The sequence below is a fragment of the Asparagus officinalis genome, unplaced genomic scaffold, assembly GCF_001876935.1.
Source record: "Asparagus officinalis unplaced genomic scaffold, Aspof.V1 AsparagusV1_Un978, whole genome shotgun sequence".
NCBI lineage: Eukaryota > Viridiplantae > Streptophyta > Magnoliopsida > Asparagales > Asparagaceae > Asparagus > Asparagus officinalis.
Genome location: NW_017973237.1, coordinates 1215 through 26195, shown reverse-complemented (window position 1 = coordinate 26195; position 24981 = coordinate 1215). Strand labels below are relative to the sequence as shown.

The following is a 24981-nucleotide window of genomic DNA, read 5'->3' as shown; positions in this document are numbered from 1 at the left end:
AAAAATAATGTACATACGACAACTGCAAAATGTTATTGTTTGAAAACCAGAGCTGACAATACTTTACAATGGGAGTTGAAAGCTCAGACGACAAAATGTGTTGACAAAATGCTGGGAGGCCTTCCAGTCTTTGACGTAATATTTCGGGCTAAGTCGCATATCGTCATCTTCTGTACAATGGCCTCGATCATAATAACAAAGTACAGCAAGTGAAAATTTTACAATCGCCCTCTTTTTCCCCTCTCTGCTAAGGATCTTAAAATACAAAGTTCCATTTTTAACCTGGAACTGTTCAAACGTTTTTGCTGGCATAAAAATGCTCCTTTTAAAATCATGTCCAATTCATCCTTGTCTGAAAGGTAAATAGATGGATACTAAAGTCAGCATATCAATATAAACCTTCATGTTCCTGGAAATGAAATTATCACAACCCAATAATGAAACAATTGAACACTACACTTCCCACATATTTATGACTAATACATAGAACTTTAGTGAGTCATTCACATATAATCACCAAGAGAAACAAATATATATATATATATATATAGAGCAAAACTTGTGTCCACTTAAGTTGTGCTACAGGACCCCAAATAGGGGACCCCTGAAGGGACAGGATTTACTGTTCATGAACAGTAAATCAGCCCCTCAGGGACTGACATCTCACCTGTCCCCTCAGGGGTCCCCTATTTTGGGGTCCCTGAGGAGTTTTCCTATATATATATCCTTAAAGGGTATAGTTCCAGACTTCCAGTCATTAGCCGACCAGTTTTAATGTTGGATTACTAGCATCTAAACTACAGGAAGTTGCTCGCTTCCCAGAAAACTAGGGGGAAAAGAAAAGAAATTTTCCATCGTTATAATTCATCAACAGTTCTACTACCACGCCAAAGCTGACCTTGGCAACAGGATAACGTCAAAGCCCTAAGGGTTAAGAGTCCCACTCAGAGTAAACATGGCTGTAGTTTAAAGTAATAGATGTATACAATTCTTCCAGAAAAGGTATTACGTAAAAGAAATATTATTTACAATCAGTACATTTGAGAGAGAATTATTCAAAATCCATGGGCTACAGCCTACTTGGAAAATAATGAAGAAAAAAAATTCAGTTCAAATGTTTCAGCAAAATAAAACACAGATGTCTTAGTCATATCAAGCAGGAAATATCAGGGTAACAAAAGGGGTTTGCTTACCAGTATAAATTCGATGAGAAGTATTGAAGATGCTTGCCTCCATCATTTCAGCCTCTAACATCAGCAAATTTGTTCTGTAGCGAAACTAGGCACCTTATCTTACAGTTCTGTAATCTCTATAAAATAATGCAGAAGTCCATAACTGAAGCTTCAGTGTAGTACCAGATGCTACAACATCAGGTGACCTTTGTTCAACCAATATTTGGAGAACCAGGACAAAGATCCAGAGATGGTTTCACTTTAACATGATCCATATGTGCACTCCTTCCAAACTGAAGACTGAGAATGTCAGTTTCTGATGACTTCTCTTTAGATATAGGCGAAACTTGCTGTATGCCTTGGATAAAGTCAAGCCTAGGGTCATGATGAGTGGACCCAGTAATATACAGATCGCTTGCACACCTTGGCATGCACACAAAACCCTCATGAAGGTAAGGCAACTGATTTCGCTGATTGAACGGAAGAGCCCCATTACCACCTGTCAGAGGTGTTGATGAGCCTGAAGTGGTCTTTGGGCTTGATATGGGAGAAGGGGACATCCTTCCACTGAAATGTTGATGTGATCTTGAGTTTAGTAAAGGGCTTCCAATAGGGGAGACAGGACAGGATACATGTTTCATATCAATATCACTGCATGAGAACACTTTGGTTTACTTTCACCTCCGCATATCTTATTACATGTTCGAAGAAACTAACGAATGACTAGAACAAATAAAAGGAAAGTGTAACCTTCATCTTAAAAACTTATTGTAACAGGATCCAAAAGGAAATAGTGATTACTCCCTTTTATGATTCCAATCCCTTCTTCAGTTTCACAGGATTAAAGTCATAAGGAGACAACACAAGCCTTTAATTTATCAAGTTTATCTAGAGGGCAACAGTATGGTAGCTCCGTAATGCAAAATTATCAGTTAGCCTCCACAACCTGTCCCTATGTAAACCATATCTGAGCAGTGAAGTTGACAATTAAAATATAGACTTCCCAGTCTACAGAGGCATATTAACATTACTACATGATACATATTTCTTCAAGGATCACGGTGCAATCATTGCAGTTAGAACAAGGTTCACTGGCAGGCTTGCCTAGTCGGACAAACAAATGCATAGTATGTGCAAGATTGTCAAAATGACCCATCCATGACATCATTGACATGAACCATAGGGTACTAGGAATCCGCAACACTATTCACAGGTAAAGCACTGAGAATAGCCTAAAGCGTATTTTTACAATTTAATAGTAGGAAACTATTTACACAAAACACAGTCAAGTTCTAATTTATTCTTGGGGGAAATATGTTGTACCATGCATCTTTTCCAGAACTATTTCTTCACATTACCTAAATTAATTATTCATCCATCACGATAATTCTTTATCACTATATGCCCATCTATCGACCAATACACATCTTTTCAGAATTCTGGAAAGTGTATGGACATATACTTCATTTAAATAGAGAACAACTTTATTCCACATTAGATCCTTTTCCTAAACTTGATTAAAGGATGAAAAGCCTCCTAACATTCACTGCAATTAAATATGACTTAGTGCAAAGGTGTGTTACGATTGCATATATATCTAACATACCGTACCAATACATTTTAGAATCATCCAATAATATAGAATATTTTGTAGCTGCTTAGAATCACATAGCTCGTCTACAAGTTCATCAAGGCCAAACTGTAATTATAATATACATATCAAACATATGAAACAAAAAACTTTGATTTCATCATAAAAATAATGCACATTGGACACCTTAAAATTGTCTAAGTATTTCACATCGTCCTTCAAGGAAAGACAAGATCTAAGATTGTAAAAGTTAGCCTCAGAAACTTTTGTTTCTTCTCTATTTTCAGGCTAGGTTATCCCATGCCACCACTCTCATAAATATCTTCCTGCATAATATCGCAACCCGTGCAAGAATGAAATTAATCAGTAGTGGATATCCAGCTTCTTGTTGACTTCACGTACCCTTGCTGGTGCTGCACACGTGAAGGAATCATAGTGGCAGGAGACGGGGAACCGACAATTCATTTACTCAAAAACCCATTTAGCCTCGAAGGCATCTTGTCACAGGCTCTCACGTGTCCTAAACACCTTGTCAGTTGCCATAAATCAAGCTAACTCTCAACATTAATGCAGGCAAGGCTCTGATTGATTTAGCAAGATTGAAGAAGATATTAATGGGGTTTGAGAGTGATACGGGTGTATCTTCTCTTCGGAACTTAGCGATCCTCATGGGAGCTTGAGGATAGATGATTCTCATACTAGCATGAGAATAGGGGGTGTCAAACAGTATAAGGGAACACAGGAGGAAGCGTGGAACAAGACGACGAGCAGAAGAATCGAAGTACCCAGTTTTCAGCCTGTGAGTCGACTCATGACTGTTATGAGTCGACTCATCAGGTTGAGTCGACTCATGACTGTCATGAGTCGACTCATCGCTGGTTATTGAGATTTCTCCAGTTTCTGTCGAGTCGACTCATCTCAGTCATGAGTCGACTCATCGAGGGTTTCCTGGTTCGTTTGGGATTCTGTTCACACGAATTCCTGTTGGTTTTGGGTCTGGTTATTTACCAAATTGCCATCCACGTTTGTACACCTATATAAGGGATTGTTTTAGGGTTTCTAAACAATCAGGGAGTTAAATCAAGAGAGATTAACTTGTAATTGAGATTTGGAGAGCTTGTTCTTCAATTCTAGAGTGAGATTGTGAGAGATTGTAAATTACATACTCATAATCTAGAGGAGGTATTTTCCTTCGCCCAAAATCTGAGTTATTCTTGTATTCTTATTATTTCTCCTCAACCCACCTTTGATAATTCCGCGATCAAAGGTGCTCGCACGGCAACTCGTATCAAGTTGGTATCAGAGCAATCAGATCCTACGAAGGGGGCATCCTGTGCATGGTCCTGACTCGTTCGCAATACAAGGAGCTTGGCGAGATCCTTACTTCCTTGGAAGGAGCCCAAGAGTTAAGGAAGGAGAAAATGTCTGAAACAGATAACTCAACAAGACTTGATGCCATGGAGAAGCAGATCGAGACGATCGGTTCGACGCTCAGTCAGCTCGTGGGTCTCATTAACAAAGGGGACAAAAGAGAGGAATCTTCTTCGAAGGGTAAGAAGAAAATCATCGAGTCCGATGAAGAGAGCGAGAAGTCTGATTCAGATGAGGGAACTAAGATTGTTAGGACTGCTGGACATCAAGGGGGTAAAAATAATTACCAAAATTTAAAGATAGATTTCAAGGTGGAGATTCCTGTCTATGATGGGAGTGTCAATGTAGAAAAGCTCGATGATTGGATTGAGCGTATGGAGATGTACTTCACCCTCTACGGATATTCATCCAAGGAGAAGATTGTGTTCGCGACATTGAAGCTTTCAGGACACGCGTTGACGTGGTGGAAATCCTATTGCAAACAGGAGAAGAAGGCAGCGTCGTGGAACAAATTCAAGGAGCTACTCAGGAAACAGTTCTATCCGGTGGGGTTCCTTGAGGAGCGTTGGTACAAGTGGTACGGCTTGCGCCAAAGATTCAATCAGACCGTTCAAGAGTACACGACGGAGTTCCAGCAGCAGGCGATGGTTCTAAACATCGCAACGGACGAGTACTCCATCTTCATGAAGTACATGGCGGGACTGAATGATTACATCCATAAGGAGATGAAGCTGTTCACGGTCGAGACGATTGCAGAAGCGAGCGTGAAGGCAATTGCCATTGAGGGAAAACAGAAGAAGGGCAGCGAAACAAAGGGTGACTCCAAACAATCGGGAAACAAGTCGAGTAGCTCTCAACATAAGGAAGAGAAGAAGAAGGGTGATTCAGGGAAGGCAGGATTGACATGCAATCACTGCAAGCAGACAAGGCACGTGGCTGATCGTTGCTGGGATAAGTACCCTCATCTGAAGCCGAAAGGGTTGAAGAAGAAGGAGGAGAAAAAGGCGTACGTGATAGCACAGGGTCCGAAAGAGGTTCCCGGGATGACAGAGCCCAACAACAGCCTCAACCTTATGGCAGGGAAACAGGCCACAAAAGAAGACAACGACCCGAGAGAGCAACTCTTTGTTCTGAAGTTGCAGGTCAAGACTAGCTTGGTGGATGCCATTGTAGACACAGGGAGTCAGAAGAACCTGATATCTGAAGCGTTGGTACAAAAGCTGGGATTGAAGACGGTGAGGCATCCGAAGCCCTATCCATTAGGGTGGATTCAGAAGGAAGCGGGATTGAGTGTGGTGAACCAGTGTACGTTCCGATTTGCACTCCATGAGTCATATATTGATGAGGTCACATGCGACGTGGTTCCGTTGGATGTTTGCCAGGTTATTTTGGGCAGTCCTTACTTGTGGGATAGACACGCGGTATATGATCGGCGGGCCCAAAAGTATACGTTCACCAAAGATGGCGCGCAATTTATTTTTCGCTCGGCATCTCTTCCGCAGGAGACAAGTTTGGTGATGGTGACTCAGGCTAAGAGGTTGGTGAATGCGGGCAGGAGGTTCGTGTTATTGTTCATTCGGCCTTATGAAGAACAGCTGAGTAGGATATGCTTGTCCACATTGAGCAAGCTTCAGGAGGGAGATCTTGACAGTTTGAAGGCCAAGTATGCGGACTTGTTTTCGGAAATCACGGGACTACCACCACGGCGAGGTGTAGAGCACGAGATTATGTTGACTGGCGAGAGTTCCTTGCCAAACATAGGCCTATACCGCACATCGATACAGGAGTCCGAAGAGATCAAGAAGCAAGTTCAGGAGCTCTTGGAGACGGGAGTGATAGTGCCAAGTTGTTCACCTTGCGGGTCGCTGGTGTTATTGGTGCCCAAAAAGGATGGAGGTTGGCGCATGTGCGTGGATTACCGGGCGCTCAACAAGATAACTATCAAGAATCGTTACCCACTACCACGGATCGATGATCTTATGGACCAGTTAGAGGGAGCGAGGTTCTTCACGAAGTTGGATCTGAAGTCTGGCTATCATCAGGTAAGGATTCGGGAGGAAGACACTTGGAAGACGGCGTTCAAGACCAAACAGGGCCTGTTCGAGTGGTTGGTGATGCCGTTTGGATTATGCAATGCTCCGGCGACTTTTATGAGGCTCATGAATGATTTGTTGCGACCTTTCATAGAGGATTTTGTGATTGTGTACCTTGATGATATTTTGGTGTATAGCAGGACCTGGGAGGAGCATCTTGTTCATGTGGAGAAAGTATTTAGAGTGTTGCAGGATGGACAGCTGAAGCTCAACGGGAAGAAGTGCGAGTTTGGGAAGGACGAGTTGGTGTATCTCGGCTTTATCGTGGGGAAGGGCCAGAGGAGGATAGATCCGGGTAAGGTGACGGTGATCACGAAGTGGCCGATGCCGAAGACAGTGACTGAAGTGAGAAGCTTCATGGGAGCTTGCCAGTATTTGCGCAAGTTCATTCGATATTTTTCGACTTATGCGGCACCGTTACATGGCCTCACAAAGGCTAAGGTTCAGTTCGAGTGGGGAAGGACGCATGAGGAGGCTTTTCAGTTGCTAAAGAGGAAGATCTCGGAGGCACCAGTATTGGCGTTGCCGAATTTGTAGCGGACTTTCGAGGTGGAGACCGACGCATCTAGTTATGCGATGGGCGCGGTGTTGATTCAGGATGGGAAGCCGGTGGAATATCATTCTGAGTTGTTTTCGGGTGCTATTGCGAACTACCCGACCTATGACAAGGAGTTCTATGCATTGTATCAAGCAATCAAACATTGGAGGGTGTACTTGTTAGGGAAGGAGGTGGTTGTGCACTCGGACCACAAGCCATTGGAGTTCTTACATGCCCAGACGAAGCTACAGCAGGCACGGCACATGAAGTGGATGTCGTATTTGATGGCTTTCAACATCATTATTAGGTACAAGAAGGGGGCGACAAACAAGTTGGCCGATATGTTATCTCGTCCGCCGGTAAGAGCTTTATTGGTGGCGACGCGTATTCAGCCCTTGGTTCCTTTGGAGTATGTACAGCTGTATGCATCCAGTAGAGACTTCGGTAGTGTGTTCGAGCAGGCGAAGGCCGGTCAAAAGGGGGAGTATGCACTTGGAGAAGATGGCTTGTTGTATCGTGGAACATCACTATGTATTGCGGAGATGGTGATAGGTTGCAATGGATTCGGGAAGCACATACCTCGCGTGTGCAAGGGTATTTTGGAATTCAGAAGACGCTTCTCAATCTACGGCGACATGTGTTTTGGCTACGGATGCTTGATGATGTGACCAAGTATGTTGGAGGGTGTAAGTTATGCTGTATTTCGAAGCCTTCTAACAGAAACTTCTCAATCTACGGCGACATGTGTTTTGGCCACGGATGCTTGATGATGTGACCAAGTATGTTGGAGGGTGTAAGTTATGCTGTATTTCGAAGCCTTCTAATAGAAAAAGGGGATTGTACCTACCACTACCGGTTCCTTCTAGGCCGTGGGAGAGCATATCTATGGACTTTCTAGGAGGATTGCCGACTACCAAGCGTGGGCATGACTATTTGTACGTTGTGGTGGACCGGTTCAGTAAGATGGTGTTTTTGATTCCTTGTAAGAAGACCGTGACGGGAGCGGGTGCAGCACAATTGTTCTTTGAGCATGTGTGGAAGCACTTTGGGTTGCCGAGCTCGATTATTTCGGATCGGGATAGCCGTTTTCTCGGGCATTTTTGGGATTCTTTGTGGAGTCTGATGGACACTAGATTAAAGAAGAGCACGGCTTTTCATCCACAAACAGACGGGCAAACGGAGGTAGTCAACCGGACTATGGTGCATATGTTGCGGGGGTATAATTCCAGGCATCCCAAGACTTGGGATGAGAGCTTACCATATTTGCAGTTTGCTTTTAATCGGGCGATTCATGGATCTTCGGGAAAGTCACCGTTTGAGACTTGTTATGGATTCTTACCACCGAGTCCGTTTGATCTCGTGTTTTCAAGTGAATCTACGATGGACGGCAAGGAGGGGAATGAAAGACAACGGGCTCAGCGATTTCTGGAGAAGATTGCACAGATTCATGCCACGGTTGAAGCACAATTGAAGAAGTCACAAGCAAAATACAAGGCGAAGCATGATCAACATCGGGTTCCTTGTAACTTTGGCGTGGGCGATATGGTGTGGCTGAAATTGAGTAAGGAGAGGCTAAAAGGAGAAGGCAAGAAGTTGAAGCCTATTCGTTATGGTCCGTTTCGGATTCTCGATCAGATTGGCGACAACGCTTTTAGGCTGGATTTGCCGCCTTACTTAGGCATGTATTCGGTGATCAATGCTGAGTACTTGAAGTTGTTTGAGCCTCCATTACTGGATGATGAAGGTGATGACAAGGTGATCTTACCGCATGTTGATGACTTATGGTTTGATAGAGAGGAGCCGCTGAAGGAAGATTGCATTTTGAAGCGAAAGACGACCACGACAAGAAGGGGAATGAAGGAGTCGTTTCTCATCGGACGTCAAGGTCAAGTTCCTAGCAAGGCTAAGTGGTTCAATAAGGAAGGAGGGGCTCGCGAGTTTCCTCAGCTGAAGTTCTAACTTGAACGGGACTTCAAGTTCTTAAAGAGGGGACACATGATACGGGTGTATCTTCTCTTCGGAACTTAGCGATCCTCATGGGAGCTTGAGGATAGATGATTCTCATACTAGCATGAGAATAGGGGGTGTCAAACAGTATAAGGGAACACAGGAGGAAGCGTGGAACAAGACGACGAGCAGAAGAATCGAAGTACCCAGTTTTCAGCCTGTGAGTCGACTCATGACTGTTATGAGTCGACTCATCAGGTTGAGTCGACTCATGACTGTCATGAGTCGACTCATCGCTGGTTATTGAGATTTCTCCAGTTTCTGTCGAGTCGACTCATCTCAGTCATGAGTCGACTCATCGAGGGTTTCCTGGTTCGTTTGGGATTCTGTTCACACGAATTCCTGTTGGTTTTGGGTCTGGTTATTTATCAAATTGCCATCCACGTTTGTACACCTATATAAGGGATTGTTTTAGGGTTTCTAAACAATCAGAGAGTTAAATCAAGAGAGATTAACTTGTAATTGAGATTTGGAGAGCTTGTTCTTCAATTCTAGAGTGAGATTGTGAGAGATTGTAAATTACATACTCATAATCTAGAGGAGGTATTTTCCTTCGCCCAAAATCTGAGTTATTCTTGTATTCTTATTATTTCTCCTCAACCCACCTCTGATAATTCCGCGATCAAAGGTGCTCGCACGGCAACTCGTATCAGAGAGATGAATGGTTTTTCTTTTTCTTTTTCTCAACATATTTGCGCATTGCAATGTGCGGCAGTGGCGAACCGTCCCGTATCTAATTCAACAGCGCCTTTTGTTCCTCGTATGCATCCTGACTTTGCCCATTGTGCATGTAGTACATACCCTAATGTAGTTTTGTTTGTTAACATTTCAATCGAGTTTTTATACTCGATAATCCATATCCCAAAAAGCAAAATAAACCCATCAAGCCTTTTTAGTGGTCTTCAATTGAGAACTATTAACTAATCCTTTGCTTGGATATTAGTCTTAATTTGACATTTGATTTGAAAAGTTATAAATTTTTCTACTATGTTGGGTGCTAGCATTAGAAATTAAAACCTTATATTGTGATTTTGTAGTAAGATATTATTTATCCTGACATATTTCTTATGTGAATTCCTAAACATGTTCTTTCATGCTCAATTATATATCTTGAACAATTATGTGTGCGGTGTGCACCTCACATCACTTGGACGCGCGCATCGGGTTGCGTCTTGTGCATGTATGCGTAAAGATGTTTTACGCTCCGCATTGCCCCCCGCGCATTGACAACACTGACTTAAGCTTGATAGGAGATATAGGGTTTGGTTTTTTTTTTCTCTTTCCTTGTTGGAAAGGGAGAGGAATGGGATCTGGAAAGAAAAATTCGATTTTGGCAAAACTTAGAAAGGGATTTTTATGATTTGATTCGATCCTTTTTTTTTTTTTGGCAAAGCTTGAGGATGTTTTGGAAGAAGATATTCTCAAGAATTAAGGTTTTGACGTTGACAGTGAAGGATAGGTTTATCTATAACAGAGCAAATAGGATATGATCTTTTCTTAACGTTGAACTAAAGGAAACTTCTCTAAATTCCCTAATACATAGTTTCTCTAAGAGTGTGTGTGCATGTGTGGAGAAAGAGAAAGAACTTGCTCTACTTCCTTTTCCCTTCGCTGCTACTGCTATTCCTCCTCAGCCTCCTGCTGATTTTTTAAGCTGCAAATCAAGTTTGCAATGCTGCCACAGGTGGAGCATCAACAGAGATTGTGCTGTCTTCACTTCATGTATTGACAAAGAACCAGAAAAAGTGGACAAAGGAAAATAGAAGTGAGATTTACCTGGTCATTGCAGAGAATTTTGGACATCTACGATGATAGATTGTCGGTCGTTCCATGTCTACAGAAGAAAGGTTTCTTACATGCCCAACACCCTGCTAGTTGAACACGGGGACCATTATCATACAAATACAACAGAAAAAAAACTAGAAGCACAATAAACTGTCCGTAGGTAATAGAGTCATACAACTACTGAAATCCATTCTTTTTCTCATATTTTAGTTAAAAATTGAATACTCATCTCAAATAGGAGAATTGTAGATATTGTCATTGTCAAAGTAATAACTAGCAAGAACAGCTGAAGATGGTAATCAAATCCTACAATGAGCTACATACTTGCAAGTACAAGATCCAGGGCATGAAAACTTAGCTTATAAATGATTGACTAGCAATGCGCAATCAAGACAGAAGAGGAATTGAAATAAGACAATGAGATTAAACAAGTTTCAGGCTCAATTCCCCAATTTGACCTTTGTTGAAAAGGTTCCTGATGAATCATGAAAAAGTATAAGGGAAAAATAAGAATAAAATTTGTGATACTTTTAGGCATGAACTCGAACAAGACAGATGATGCATGTAGCTTACTAATATGTAAAGAAAATATGTCACACTGCTAGAATTTTAAGTGATTAAAAATCAACAAAGGAGTATATAGCTAACATTTTATAGCCAAAAACAGGTAAATAGCTTCATGGAATTCTGTAGCAACTCGTAATTTTTTAAAAGAGATACAGAACAATTTTTATTGTTAGTGTGTGTGGGCCATGCACACATTTATTAATTTGGAAGGTATATATTCACAGATAAGACTGTTATTACCTTGGAATTCCGTTCATTTGCGATGGCTATCGGCTGTTCTAAGGGGTCAAAACTAAGGGTAACTTTCTCCAGGGGGGCTGCATTTCTTACAAATGGATGCTGTAACAGATCAGCAGCAGTAGGACGTCTTGACGGTTCGCGTTGTAGGCACTGTCTTATAAAATTCTTCCCTTCATCTGATAGATAATCAGGGATTGGCGGAAGGTCCTTACTATTCCCAATCTTGAACATTGCGGCAATCTACGGAGAAGATTATGACAAATGTCAACAGTAACAGGGAGCAAAGTTAAACATGACACATTAAAATAAGAAAATAATCACATCAAACATGAACATCACTCGATATGGTAACTGCTGTCCACAAAATTTCTGGCCAAAAGTGGCATGAATTGCCTCTTACAATAATTCTTTATTGGATAATATAGTTTTTAGTAACTAAAATTTTTTGCATTAAAAACTATAAGGGCATCAGGAAATTACACAGCTTAGTTGGCTAGTCGCAAAATTCTAGGTCAATGGTGCTTGTGCTCACATAGGTGCAGTAACATAATCAACATGGACAAAGCTCACTACAGGATACCTAGATTGAAACCCCACTGTCATGATCTTTACTTCATACTAAAAAGGGAGGGGTGCAACATGAAGTCTTCGCACACGGTTACCTGCTCCAGTACTATACCTGATCAACCTTAAACTATAGAGTTTTGGTGGGTCCATTTATTCTTTCAAATGTAAAGTTATTCAATCAGATACTCCAGTTTGACATGCATATATAGTCTCTGTGCAATAATCACATGTACCACCAGAACAATGTAGTGCCCAAGCACACTCCTAAACTGAATTGCAAAAAGATACTTTTACGACAATAGGTGTTTTACTGAGGGTATGGTGACATCCCAACTGACACTCTTGATACACAAATATTTGAGAACAAAATCTAAACTTTCGGAGACTTTTTGCCCCTACTATCAGGCATCATAAGAACAAGGCACTAAATGGCAAGATAATAGTTTGATTAGTACTTACAAATTTTAGAGGCGTTTATAGAAATGTGTTCCTTTCAGTATGTACTTCTTAGTCATGCAGATCAAAGGTTAGCACCTTGAAATGTGAGTTAAAAGTTTAAATGACCTGTCACGACACAATTAATTGCCCGGTATAATTATCCTATTGAAAAATAAATGACCTTGTTTCTCACACTTGCATTACAAGCCAGGTGATGATTAATAGCATTGATTTTCGAATTTACACAGCTCATCATCATTTTTAGCCCAACTATAAGAGAGGTATTGCGGTCAAAAAGTACCAAATCGCTTTTTTGAATGTGACAGATGCACCTTTATTTTTAACCGATAAGGATCTAAAATTTGCTTATCATCAGTTTGACGCTATTGTAACTGTTGTATGATAATCATACCAAAGGCACCACCATGCCTTTCCCGCACAAATATTGTGATTCCCCTCCATTCTTTTAGGGTCGTGTCTCCCTGAGTTCATCTACATGCTTTTCTTGGAGTACATGTCTTATGTGAGCGCGCATGTGAGCATATACATGTGCATTTGTGAAGAACTGATGGAAAAATCAATGGTACAGCTGCCAAATCCAAAATACCAACCCCTTCATACTGGCTCCAAGGTGGCTTTGATGTAGCCATCTCCAAAACAGTGCATCCAAGGCTCCATATGTCGACAGCAAGATTACACCCATTTGTGTTTTTTATAACCTGAATAAGGAATGAAAGAAATATTAGTGAAGAATATTATGCAGAAAAGTAGGGAAACGTACAAAAGGAAGTCCTGCTAAGATAGACGAAACTTCAAATGAACTCACTTCAGGTGCCATCCAGTAAGGACTTCCCTTGAATGATAAGGGACATGACTGTCCAGCTATCTGAAAATAACAAGTATGACGCACAAAGTTATGTTAGAAAATATAATGTTAGGGCTGAAAGTAAGAACAATATCTCGTGCATGAACATAATTGATCTCAACACTATCAAGCATCAATGAAATATTAGGAATGACTATGTGATGAGTCCCCTTAATTTTGGTTAAGTATCAAAACACAATCCAGATGTCCAACACCAACAAAAACAAGCCTTGATCCATTTTTGGTCACCCGGGTTTCAATTATCTTCAGAAATAGGCTTAGAAAATAGTAGCGAGAACAGTTTGAGTCCAAAGTGCCTAACAAATAATATGCATTTTAATCCCGATTCATCAGGGAGGGCCAAAACGTAGGATTAAACAGCAAGCATTCAGTTCTACCACTAAAGAATCTAAAATCATTGCTGAAAAGGTTTCCATGATTAAAAACATTTTCATAGAAAGCATCTACTTAAAGAAAGTTTGGCATAAATTGAACATGAAAAGTTCTTCAAAATAACTTATTATGATGTATTGTATCTCTTTGGAAGGATATCTCAAATAGATGTATGACATAAATTGAAATCAACACCGTCTGTTGTTAATTCAAGTAAGAGTAAGAAACATTTATTTGGTAATGAATGCTCTGACTGGCAAAGCCTAATCCAGTTTCCACAAAAACAATCAGTTCAAACAAGTTTGATATGGATATGGTCAAAATTAAGTGATTCAGGACTCAACCTATATAAGGTAGCAGGATATCATCACAAGGCACTGTCTTTGCATTTTACAGGTTAAAGTGGAGGAGTAATGTGGTACAACAAATTCCTTAAATATAAGAATCCCTGACATGAAACTCACTTTTATACCCCCTTTGCCAAACTGGACTCTTGAGTCTAAAAGCAACCTTGTAAACATTCTTAGTATGTTTAACCAAGTTGTTAGACATAAGAAACTTAAGAAAGTAGTAGCTAAGTAATAAGTGAATGTAATACAACTAAATTGACTCTTACGTGTGACTTAACGAAGAAGAATCCACTAATTCAGACCTATCCAAAAGACACGTCACTAGAGTCTTGCTTTAGTTTCCTCGTTCAGTCAAAAAACAGTGAATGTAATTTAAATAAATTAAAAGTTTAAGTGAAACTTAACAAAGAAGAACCCACCACCTCAAACCTATCCTAAAGAGACACTACTAGATTTCTGTTTTAGTTTTCTTGTTCGATGAAGAGGCGCTACTCATAACAATTTTTCCTTTCTAATTGCCTGTAAGTGACCCTGCTAAATGGGTCAACTGAACTTCTTCCCTTAACCTTGCTAACCAAATCAACTGAACTTCTTCCAAAAAAAAGATGATGATGAAGTATTAATGAATAAAGAAGTAACAAGCGCTCTGAAGCATAAGCATAACGGACAAATGAAGTGTACAAGCATGAACATCTATCTTCCACGGAATCTAGTAACAGGAAAAGCATCTTCCTCAATAATGTATCGCTTCCAGAAATTGGCAGAAGGGGGTAAAAAAAAGAACTCTTAAATATTACATGTTTTGCCATCCCGAAATCTGCCAGCTTAACTCGTCCGTTTGGGTCTACAAGTATGTTTGCACCTTTAATGTCCCTGAATAGGTAGCAGAGAGGTATTTAAATAAGATAGAAAATCACAGTGATAAGGTTATGAATTCACTTAGTATGCTTTATGTGCCCGAACTAATAAAAGTAGAACTCGAGAGAAGAGATATTGAAACTATGTCATACCTATGGACAGTATTCTTGGCATGCAAATATGCTAGGCCGGAAAGGATTTGTTGGGTATAGCTCCTGATTGCTGGCTCACCAAACTGCCCATACTCTTGCAGAAGCTTGTGTATGGAGCCACCGGATACATACTCCAGGTAGATATATAGTCTATCATCTATCTGTCAAAAGAAACATTAACACATTATTAGATAATCTCTAGAATGAAGATAAATATATGGCACGGCATCTTACAAGTTAAATACAGCAAAGACTACAGAAACAAACATTAACGTGTGCAGAAGTAAAGAACATGAGCAAAATCTATATTAAATGGTTCAAGCTCAATCTTTCAGTTTAACAAAGATCACAATGCTAGCCTGCACCATGATCCCTATGAATCATCAGAAGATACATAGTACAAGTGGCAGAAATACTAGGGAAATTCTGATTATTTAATATGGCTATAGTATATTCATGCATGAATCTCCTCTTGATCCACAGAAAGATTCAGGATATAACAAAACCAATGATACATAATCTTAATCACAAAAGAAAATAATACTTAACAAAATATAGGCTGATTCATCCCATGACAAAATATCGGCTTAGCTTACAACTCCAAAAGTTAAGACTGACAACACGCCACAGTTCCTTATTCGAAGAGAAATTCTCCAAAAAGCTTATAAAAAATAAGTACAGGAAAGAAACAAGAAAAGAAACACAGAAGGAATAAAAGAAGAGAAATGAACAACAGAAACCAATAGCACCCTTGCTTCACTTACTATAAATATCTAATGCATCCACAAACACAAGCATGAAGCATTAATACCTTCCATAACTATTTAAGGCAAGTAAGCAGCAAATACTTTCCTGAATGAACAAGATATGATACATAATTATAAGGCTTTTTGCTAGCTTCAAGCTTATCGAATATTTAAGGATTCAAAGAACGTCAAAGATTCTTAAGGTGGGAAATTACAGTCATAGATGATGACAATATAGTTACTATACAAGTTGGTGAAAAAGGAGAATTCAAAAAATAATCAGAAAATTTGAGAACTGATACATATTAATAATCAGCTCATTTCAAAAACTAAACCTATCAATGCGGATTAAAAGTACTTCATACCATCTCACTTCCATAATATTGCACTATATTCTGATGCCGCAACCTACTCAACAGGGATATTTCCTGTCATAAAAAGAAGCAACCAAGATTCATAAATATGCTGCAGATTGACAGCCTTCAATCATAAAAAGTATTTATCCTCCAAATTAAGATTTGCCCAAATATAGACAAATAAAAGTCACTTACTTGCCCCAACTGTTTTGCACTTTCTTTTGACTTAGCATCATCGAATAGGGTAACTTCCTTCATGGCACACATTTCACCACTTTCACTATGTAGTGAATAGAGAAACAGGTAATTAGATGCATGCATATGCAACACAAACTTGAATAATTAAAACGTGTCTTCTTGCTCTGATTGTAAACCAGAGAAGCAATTTAATGACTCCAGAAACTTAATACCAATAACAAAATTTCACCAATATATAACAAATTTCCATTGTGTAGTTCACCCGTTTAGGGGTTTGCTTCCATTTGCTACAATATAGAGCCTTAACCTTGTCCATGAAACAAGAGTAAAAAAATTTTCATTATCTGAAGAAAATTTGAATATATCATCATCACAAATCAAGTCACTAGGTCAAACTAGTTAAATGTAATAAAGATCTATTTCGCTAATATGATAGCGAAGGCAATCTTGCACCTGATCATTCAAGGTAAAAGAAAAACTTTTGCAACCTTGGTTTATTTGTGAACATACACATGTTTAAAGCAATACTGCTACTTTAAAAATCTATACTATGTAAATAGATGTTACTTTTTCTTTTTCTTTTCCATTTAAATATTGTTTTCCTGAACAAAGTATTTGTCTCTTTGATTTCATGGTTAATTTATGACTGTATCTCTTTGTTTACTTCATTATTGAAATTAATTAAGTAGTACACCATAGATGCTAGATTGACAGACACTAGATAAATCTCCATGAAATAATGTCAATATAATAATGATAAATATTGCCAGGCATCCAAAGTCTGTAATAAACTATCATTTTGCTAGCTGAAAACTAAAAAGCAACAAGATCATCTGGCATAAACTCAGCCAAAGTAAAAATACTTTGAATTATTAGGAGAAGATAGTGCACCTATTAAAGCCTACATAAACATGGCCAAATGTGCCCCGACCAATCATCTTTCCCTTCTTCCACCGTGAACCGGGACTCGGTAGATTCTCTGTCTTTCCAGGACTTCTTGGTATTGGGGGAGACGTACATGATTGCAAGTTATTTGGAGAAAAAGGAGATATATTAGAAACATCTATAGGAGGAAGTGGGAGACGGTGGCTTTGCTTTTTTCCCTCGTCATGCCGACTTGTAGGTGATCCTGGTGCAGTTCCTCCAGCACGCGGGTGTAATGGAGATACAGCTCCACTGTGTATCCTAGAACCTGGACCTGGACTAGTCATTCGAGGACTAGGTATAGGAGAACATTCTTGACTACCCCGACTTTGCAGCCCAAATAACTGCCCCAGCATATCTCCTCCCAGTGAATTATGACCAGACGTCTGCCCTGAGCCAGGACTAGAACATTGACCAGACCCAAGGAAAGTTACGTCTAAGTAAGGCTTTGATGCCAAAAAGGCAGAAGTGGGTATCTGTTCAGGGCAGATGGCTCTCATTGGACTTCTTGAAGGGCTTGACATCGAACTATCAGGAGCACTTCCAACAGCGCCATGGCGAGTAACCTGTATATTGCCTTGCTGATTGCGTGAAACTCCACGTTTGGGTGATGTAGATAAACTTTGGCTATTGAGCAAATTAACAGGCTTCAGCAGTTCTTTTGCATTCTTTGGAACAGAACGAACAGTCTGATGTTTCTGTGCCGGACTTCAAACACAGAAAAGAAAATGTTAAGAAACAAAATGATGAATAACAACATCATAATTAATAGTAACATGTTAATGACATACCACAAATTGTTTTTTGCCACTACCCTGCCACCATCGTCAGGCCCATAACTTACAGGGCTGTAAAGTCGCGACTCTGCAGGATCATCACTATCAACAGAGCAATCACTGGAAACAGATGCAGTAGTCAAATCTGCTTCAGTATCATGAGAGACTGGTCTTCGTGGAACCCTATCTGGTGTTGGAAGTGGCAAAAACAGAGGAGGTTTACCACGTTTTTCCAGCACTGGCTTTGAAACACTGACTCCAGAGGGAGTGTGTGTTACGCCTGAGTGTAGCCCTGGAAGTGGAAGCGGCTGAGCATGTGACCAATCAAAACTTTGACAGCGTGACACTTGCGTCGAGGGTGATGTAGATCGAGATTCTGCTCTTGATCGGGATCCTTTCTCTGAAGTTGTATCACAGGTATCCCTCCGGGTCCCTCCTGGCTTGGCAAGACCCCTCTGTTCAGTTGGACTTATGAACCGCTGCAAAGTATCAATAAGATTTTCTTTTGTGGTCTTCTTCTTCACATCTTTTGAGGAAGATTTGCTCCACCATGAAGGCATGTTATATGTTAGAAGGAAACGTATCTTGAGTTTCTATAACTCGGATGCACTATGAATCAGAATATTAAACAAAACCCATAGTCCTCAATGCCAACCAGAAAGCATTCAAAAGAATGCTTGAGTACACAATGTTCCATCCAAGTATTTCTACTCGTGATAATGTTATGAAGCGCAAGCCGCACTCACAAACAGTGGAGCTTGATGAATGATAATCATCAACAATAAAATCTTAGGACCGTTGCAATTGCTTTCAGACACCTGAATAAAGCAACAGTACAGTTATTTTCTTTTCTCTAAATTCTAGAGTCAAGCTTAACGTACCCATCATCCAGGAAAAATATTTGGTAATGATAGCTGTAAATAAAAAGCAACCGGTAGCATATCAGTGTTCATGCAGAATAGATTCTTTCTTGATAGATTCAACGTGCATAGATCTACAAAATCTCAAATAGTAGAATAAATTACGAGCTAAAGATGTGGATCCTATACTTCTCCTGCAGGTGTCAGATAAGCAGAACAGAAACTCAAGATATTCCACTGGAACTCTTGAAACAAATCACCCTTTAAAGTTCAACACATATGACCTAATACAACCTACAATTCTAAAATATTTTCCAGATATGGACACCACCAAGGTTGAAAATCAATGTTATTGGCTAGGTTGAAAATCAATGTTATTGGCATTCTTATAATGATGTAAACATGTGTGTAGGGGCTTAGAGACTTTTACCGAAATAATCAAAAATATTGTCCCATAAATCACTATATCTACTTTATATTTTTTAGAAAAACAATGCTAGACTCATAAGGGCACAAGCAGTATAGGCTATTATGGTTCAAACAACCAACTACCCAAGGTGATTATGACCAAGAGACTATAAATGAATCAAAAGTACAGATATGATCCTGAGGAGGGAGGCAAAGTCAAGAATACGAACCAGAAAACGAGATCCATATGTGTAACCTCTCAAATAAACAGTGTCATGTTCTATTGATTGCTTGGTAAAACCACTTGTCTGCGCATCAAAACTGTTAGAAGAGAGTAGAAAAGAGTATTAGTTTAGTCCCACATTGCTTGTGAGACTAACTTGTAATTAGTAAGAGTATTAGTTTAGTCCCACATTGCTTGTGAGACTAACTTGTAATTAGTCCATCACTATAAATAGTATAGTATAGAGTGAGGGGGGTAATCTCTCCAATAATCTCTTTTCTCTTCAAATATCAACATGGTATCAGAGCAAGGTTCCTAACCCTAACCCTAATTCCTAAACCCAAGCCGCCAAAACAACCTTAACCCTAAACTCTAATCCCTCTTCTAACCCTAACCCTAACCCTAATCCCTCATCTGACTCCTCTAGATCCGACTCCTCCCTCTCTCCTCCAGATCCGACTCCTCCCTCTTCTAACAGCCATGTTCCTTCTCCTAAACCCTAAACCCTAATTTTCGTCACTGTCTGCTTCGTCCGCCACCGTCACTTCTTACTTTGTTCGCTGCCGCTTGCTGCCGCCGCCGCTTGCTTTGTTCGCTGCCACTTGCTTCCTTAACAACTTGGATATCTTACCTTGCTCGGTGTTTCCTCGAGTTCAAACTTGGATTTGATCTTGAGAAGAGTGTTTGTCTTATCTTGCTAAGATATTCACTCCAGTTCTTGTTTCCACATCGAAACATCAACGTCAAACCTTTTTCACGTCCGACTCGAATCGTTGAATCGGTGATCCACAGAGGAAACTCCAGATCCAGATCCACTTCACCGATTCGATCTTCCTCGGTAACTCCCGCCCGCCGTCGATAATCGCCGCCACCATGTCCCTTTGTTTTCGGATCTGACTTAGATCTGCGAATTGTTCTCTTCAAAAAAAATTTACCCTTTGGGTTCTTGAACTTTAACCTTCGGGTTTCATGTTAACATTTGGGTTCTTGCATTTTAACCTTCGTGTTCTTGTATGTTAAGCTTCGGGTTCTTGCATTATTAACCTTCGGGTTCTTGGACCTGTTCAGCCTACTGGCTTATTCAATGATTATTATCTTGAACTTGGACTTGCTTTGATTGTGGAGTACAACTTGTGGAGGGTATCATCTTGATCTCTACTCGTCTGTTTCATGATAGCCGAATCTGAGGAACTCAAAAATTCTGAGTTAACGATCCAGACGAAAGTTTCAGAGATATATTTCGGTAGAATCACTGACCGAAAACTTGATGGAATTAACAATTTTCAGTGGAAGCGTGTTATCGAAATCTACGTGGCAGACTGAGACAAAACTAGTCATTTGTTGACGGACCCTCCTACTCCAACACCGGAGTCTTGGACATTAGATGATAATGTCATCTTACATCAAATTCTTAATACTATGGAACCTAAAATTTAGGATTTAGTCCTTCATTGTATACTTTTTAAAACATCATCATCAGACTACAATGCAATGAATACATAGAAAGTTGCTTGTGATAAAAATAAGCACATCTTCAGTGCTCAACATGACACGTGTATACATCTATGTCCAAAACAACAAATGTACCCCCATTTTGGATATTTCTTAGGGGTGAGCAAACAGTCAGTTAAGTTAGTTTTGACTACATTTTGTCAAACTGAACCAAACCGGTTTAGATCTGAACCGAACCGAATCAAATTGATTTAGTGCAGTTCGATTCGGTTTGTTTGATTTATGCCTAGACATATCAAAGCTAGAGAATTGTTAGCTAAGAATCAACACCCTTACTCTTTCAAACCTCTCATTCATTAAACTAGTGCGCACCCCGTGCAAAGCACGGCCTCATTTTTTTTATTTCTGCTACCGTAATTCTGTTTTTTAATGTTTTTTGTTAGTGCTACAGTAACATTTTTAAATGTTACGGTTTTCCCACCTGTGCTACAGTGATAATGCTACAGTAATATTTTTAGAACGCTACGGTTCCCGTACGTGCTACATTAATAATGCTACAATAATTTATTGTATCATTTACTGTAGTATGAATAGTAAACCTTTGGATCCTCCTATTATTATAGAGGAATAGATATCCCAAGTTTAAGAGAAACCTCATCAAACAACTACTTTGTAAACTAAAATTGAAATTTTATTAACTAAACATAAAATATTAGTATACAAATTTTTTCACCTAGAACGACCGTGACTTTTAAACATTTATGTTGAGAGTGGTTGGTTCGGTTTTTTCAGTATCAAATATTCGAAAACCAAACCAAAGGGACATTTTTCTAAAACCGAACCGAACCGCCAAAATTCGGTCGATTTAATCGGTTTGCATTGATTTATGCTCACCCCTAATATTTGTAACGTGTGAATGTTGTAAATACCAAAGCTAAAGTATATAACAGCATACCCTAAATCTAGACTTACAAATGCATAGATATCAATATGACCCTTTAAAATCATAGTTTTAGACAAGGCATGGGGTGGAAACTGAAAACAAGTTGACCTGTATGCAACAAGTTTCAGAAAGTAGATGTCCAAGATGTGTACAACAAGTGTAATAAATGAGAACATAAATTATACAATGAAGTACACATCTGAATAAATATATACATATATTCAAGAAATGGTCAGGGAATAGTCATTGTCTGATATGGGTATAATACATGTCGCGACTTCATGATAGAAACACCTAAGGAACAAAGTTTTCATATAAGACACCAAAAATTCTAATTTGGATATAGTCCCTATAAAATCTGTGAATTATTTTTGCCTACAAAATACCCAAGTCACTAGATATGGTACACCAAATTATTGTAATGCTTTACGTGAAATTGGGTCGTCTTTTGGCATAAGAAATATAACATTCACATCAGACGTCACATTCCCTAGAATCTAATTAAGGCATGAGGTGAAACTTCATTGTGTTAAATTAGCTCCACGCTGCTAGTGACATCATAGCCAGTGGATCTCACTATTTCCATCTATTGATGGATCATTTTGTTAAATGAGGTGTCATCCAATATTGATACAAGTCGTCGTGCGAGCACCTTTGATTGCGGAATTATCAAATGTGATTTTGAGAAGAAGACAGTAAAACACACAAAACAATTCAATTGACGAAGGAAATTACCTTCTCTAGATAATGAAGAATAAAAGATTACAAAATCTCTCTCACAATCTCTCTAGAATAAAGAACAACTTCTCTATTCTCTTTAAACTCTTATCTGATGTTTAGAAATCCTAAACAATTCCTATTTATATCTCAAACAACATGGATGGCAAAATCGTAAATAACCAAGCCCAACACAACTTGGAATTCGCGTCAAACAGAATCCAGATTGGCCTAGGAAACCCGATCCGATCGACCGACATGCCTGGTTCGGTCGACCGACCAGAAAGTCGTTTTCTCGACCCTGTAGGTGCATGCTTTCCGTCGACCGATGTTGATCACACGGTCGACCGATGGTGCTTCCGCGATCGAATGATGCAAGCTCTTCGGTCGATCGGCCAGAGCTGCTTCTCCAGCTTCCTGATTTTAGCCGTTTTCGTCGCTACCGACGACTCCGCCTACGTTTTTATTCTCAAGCTATCATGATAATCATCTATCCTCAAGCTCCCATGAGAATCGCTAAGTTCCCGAAACAGAGAAAAGATACCCCCTATCAAATATTGCCTGCTCGGTGTAATATTCCATCATATCATCTCTAAAAACAAAGGGTTATAAACGATGTGACACTCCTTAACATAAATCTCCTAATTTAACCCAAGAATGGTGCAGAATGAAAAGTCAAATGTGTCCATGCTGAAGGCAAAGAGGGATAATGGCGATGAGAATAGGTACAATGTCAAATGTTCCAACAGAAACCAATGTCAATTTCCCAAAAAAAACATTGATGCAGCTAATGGTGGCATCAATGATTACTGGATGACTGCGGGGAAGAGGAATGAAAAGAGATGGGTATGCAGAGGGTTAGTTTGAATATGATTTTTTTGTTGAATCCACACCAGGTGGCAGGTGGTAATGTAAGAGACCTGCCTATAATGAGGGGGATTACATTCCACGCAATGCTGACAAGAATTCCATCTTCTAGAGACTATGGGTCATGATTATGCCAAATGCGAAAGGGAATTACATCGCAACCTATAACATTAATGTTGCAAAATCAAAATCCTTCCAAACTACAAAGTACAATCTTGACACTAACATTTTTTTTATGGCTAAATATTCATGTAGGTCCATCCCATTAAGTGATCAGATTCTCCCGCTACATTCTAAAACCTACTCACATTACGCACTCCAATGATATTTTTAAAGCTTCCATACTTGAACCATCCAAAACAGCTCAAATTATACACTCTCACGTGCCTCACTGCATCGATCCACATATTTTATTAGTTAAAATGACTATAAATGGCTCTAAAATAAATCTGGAATACACAGAAAATCGACTTATTATGTTCGTACACCTAGTTTAATCCTCTTTTGAGATCCAAAAAAAACACATTGACACGATATAACATCAAAAACATGAAAAATTAGACGCCGTCAAAGTATTAACAGTAATTTGTGCATTATCTGGGGGTAATATCCAAATTAGAGTCTTTTCACGGGTAATCCAAGAAGCTCATTTTACGAACAGGACACAACTAAGTAAATCCATAAATACTTGAAAAAAGAAAAAGAAATGAATCCTGAAACAGAGAAGAAATGCTTACCACTTCGATAACTTCTTCATCAATGACGAGGTTTCAACTGCCAACGATTCCCAAACTCTGGCCCTCGCTCCTCAGAGTGTTAGGGTTTCGAAATGGGTTCCATGTACGTAGTCAAGAGAGAGAGAATGAGAGCCAGAGATCTGAAAAAGCTCAGATTCGCTGGTCGAAGACGAGAGAGAGGGACAGCGATGTCGATCTTAAGATGTCTCAGATTTGGTAAAGTGAGCTGGGGAATTTTTTGTATTAAAGAATTATTTTAATATAATGGGTGGGGTATAGATAAATGGACGCGCCGAAGCCCAAAATGTTTCCTGAGGCTTTTTTAAGACTTTTTTGAAAGAAAAAAAAAAGAAGGAGAAGGAGAAGAAAGAAATTGGTCTTTTAATACCTATGGAGTGGTAATTTAAGTTGGGTAAAAAGAAAAACTGAACAATTTTTGGGATTAATTGCATAAAGACCCCTTTCGTATCACCCAATTACAAAGGGACCTTATATAGTTCTATTGTTGGCAATAGACCCCTTCTAGTTCAACTTGTTGCCAATAGATCTCATGTAGTAATGCTCCAAGTGCGAATACACCCCTTAGTATCTTTTTTGACTTTTTTAACTTTTTTAAAAGTAAAAAAAATAGCAAGTAGGTGTCTATCCTCAATAATAGAATGTGTCATTGATGGCTTTTTTTCTCACCAAGTCAGTGCTCACATAAGCGCCACATCAGCCCGCCTAAAGAATGTTCTTGTATTTTCTTGTATACTCTTGTAAATGATATATCTATATAGAATTCTTT

The 24981-nt window shown here is 39.4% G+C and overlaps 1 protein-coding gene across 4 annotated transcripts; it reads right to left on the bottom strand.

Moving 5' to 3' along the window:
- Nucleotides 1–23: 23 nt before the first annotated feature.
- On the bottom strand, nt 24–24447 carry LOC109828295 (mitogen-activated protein kinase kinase kinase YODA-like). 4 transcript variants are annotated; one of them, XM_020395319.1, is made up of 14 exons: nt 24195–24441; nt 19486–19576; nt 18003–18805; nt 17179–17919; nt 16285–16369; nt 16099–16161; nt 14988–15148; nt 14775–14850; nt 13196–13255; nt 12981–13088; nt 11365–11604; nt 10549–10640; nt 1194–1823; nt 24–352 (listed from the first exon to the last, which is right to left on the bottom strand). In XM_020395319.1, the coding sequence occupies exons 3-13, from the start codon at nt 18545–18547 to the stop codon at nt 1385–1387; spliced, it is 2610 nt and encodes an 869-aa protein (XP_020250908.1). In that variant the 5' UTR covers nt 18548–18805; nt 19486–19576; nt 24195–24441; the 3' UTR covers nt 24–352; nt 1194–1384. The 4 variants fall into 4 exon arrangements, with proteins under 4 accessions (XP_020250908.1, XP_020250909.1, XP_020250907.1 ...); XM_020395320.1 differs by lacking the exon at nt 19486–19576 and having other exon boundaries at nt 1194–1739; nt 24195–24443; XM_020395318.1 differs by lacking the exon at nt 19486–19576.
- Between the last annotated feature and the right edge of the window lie 534 nt (nt 24448–24981).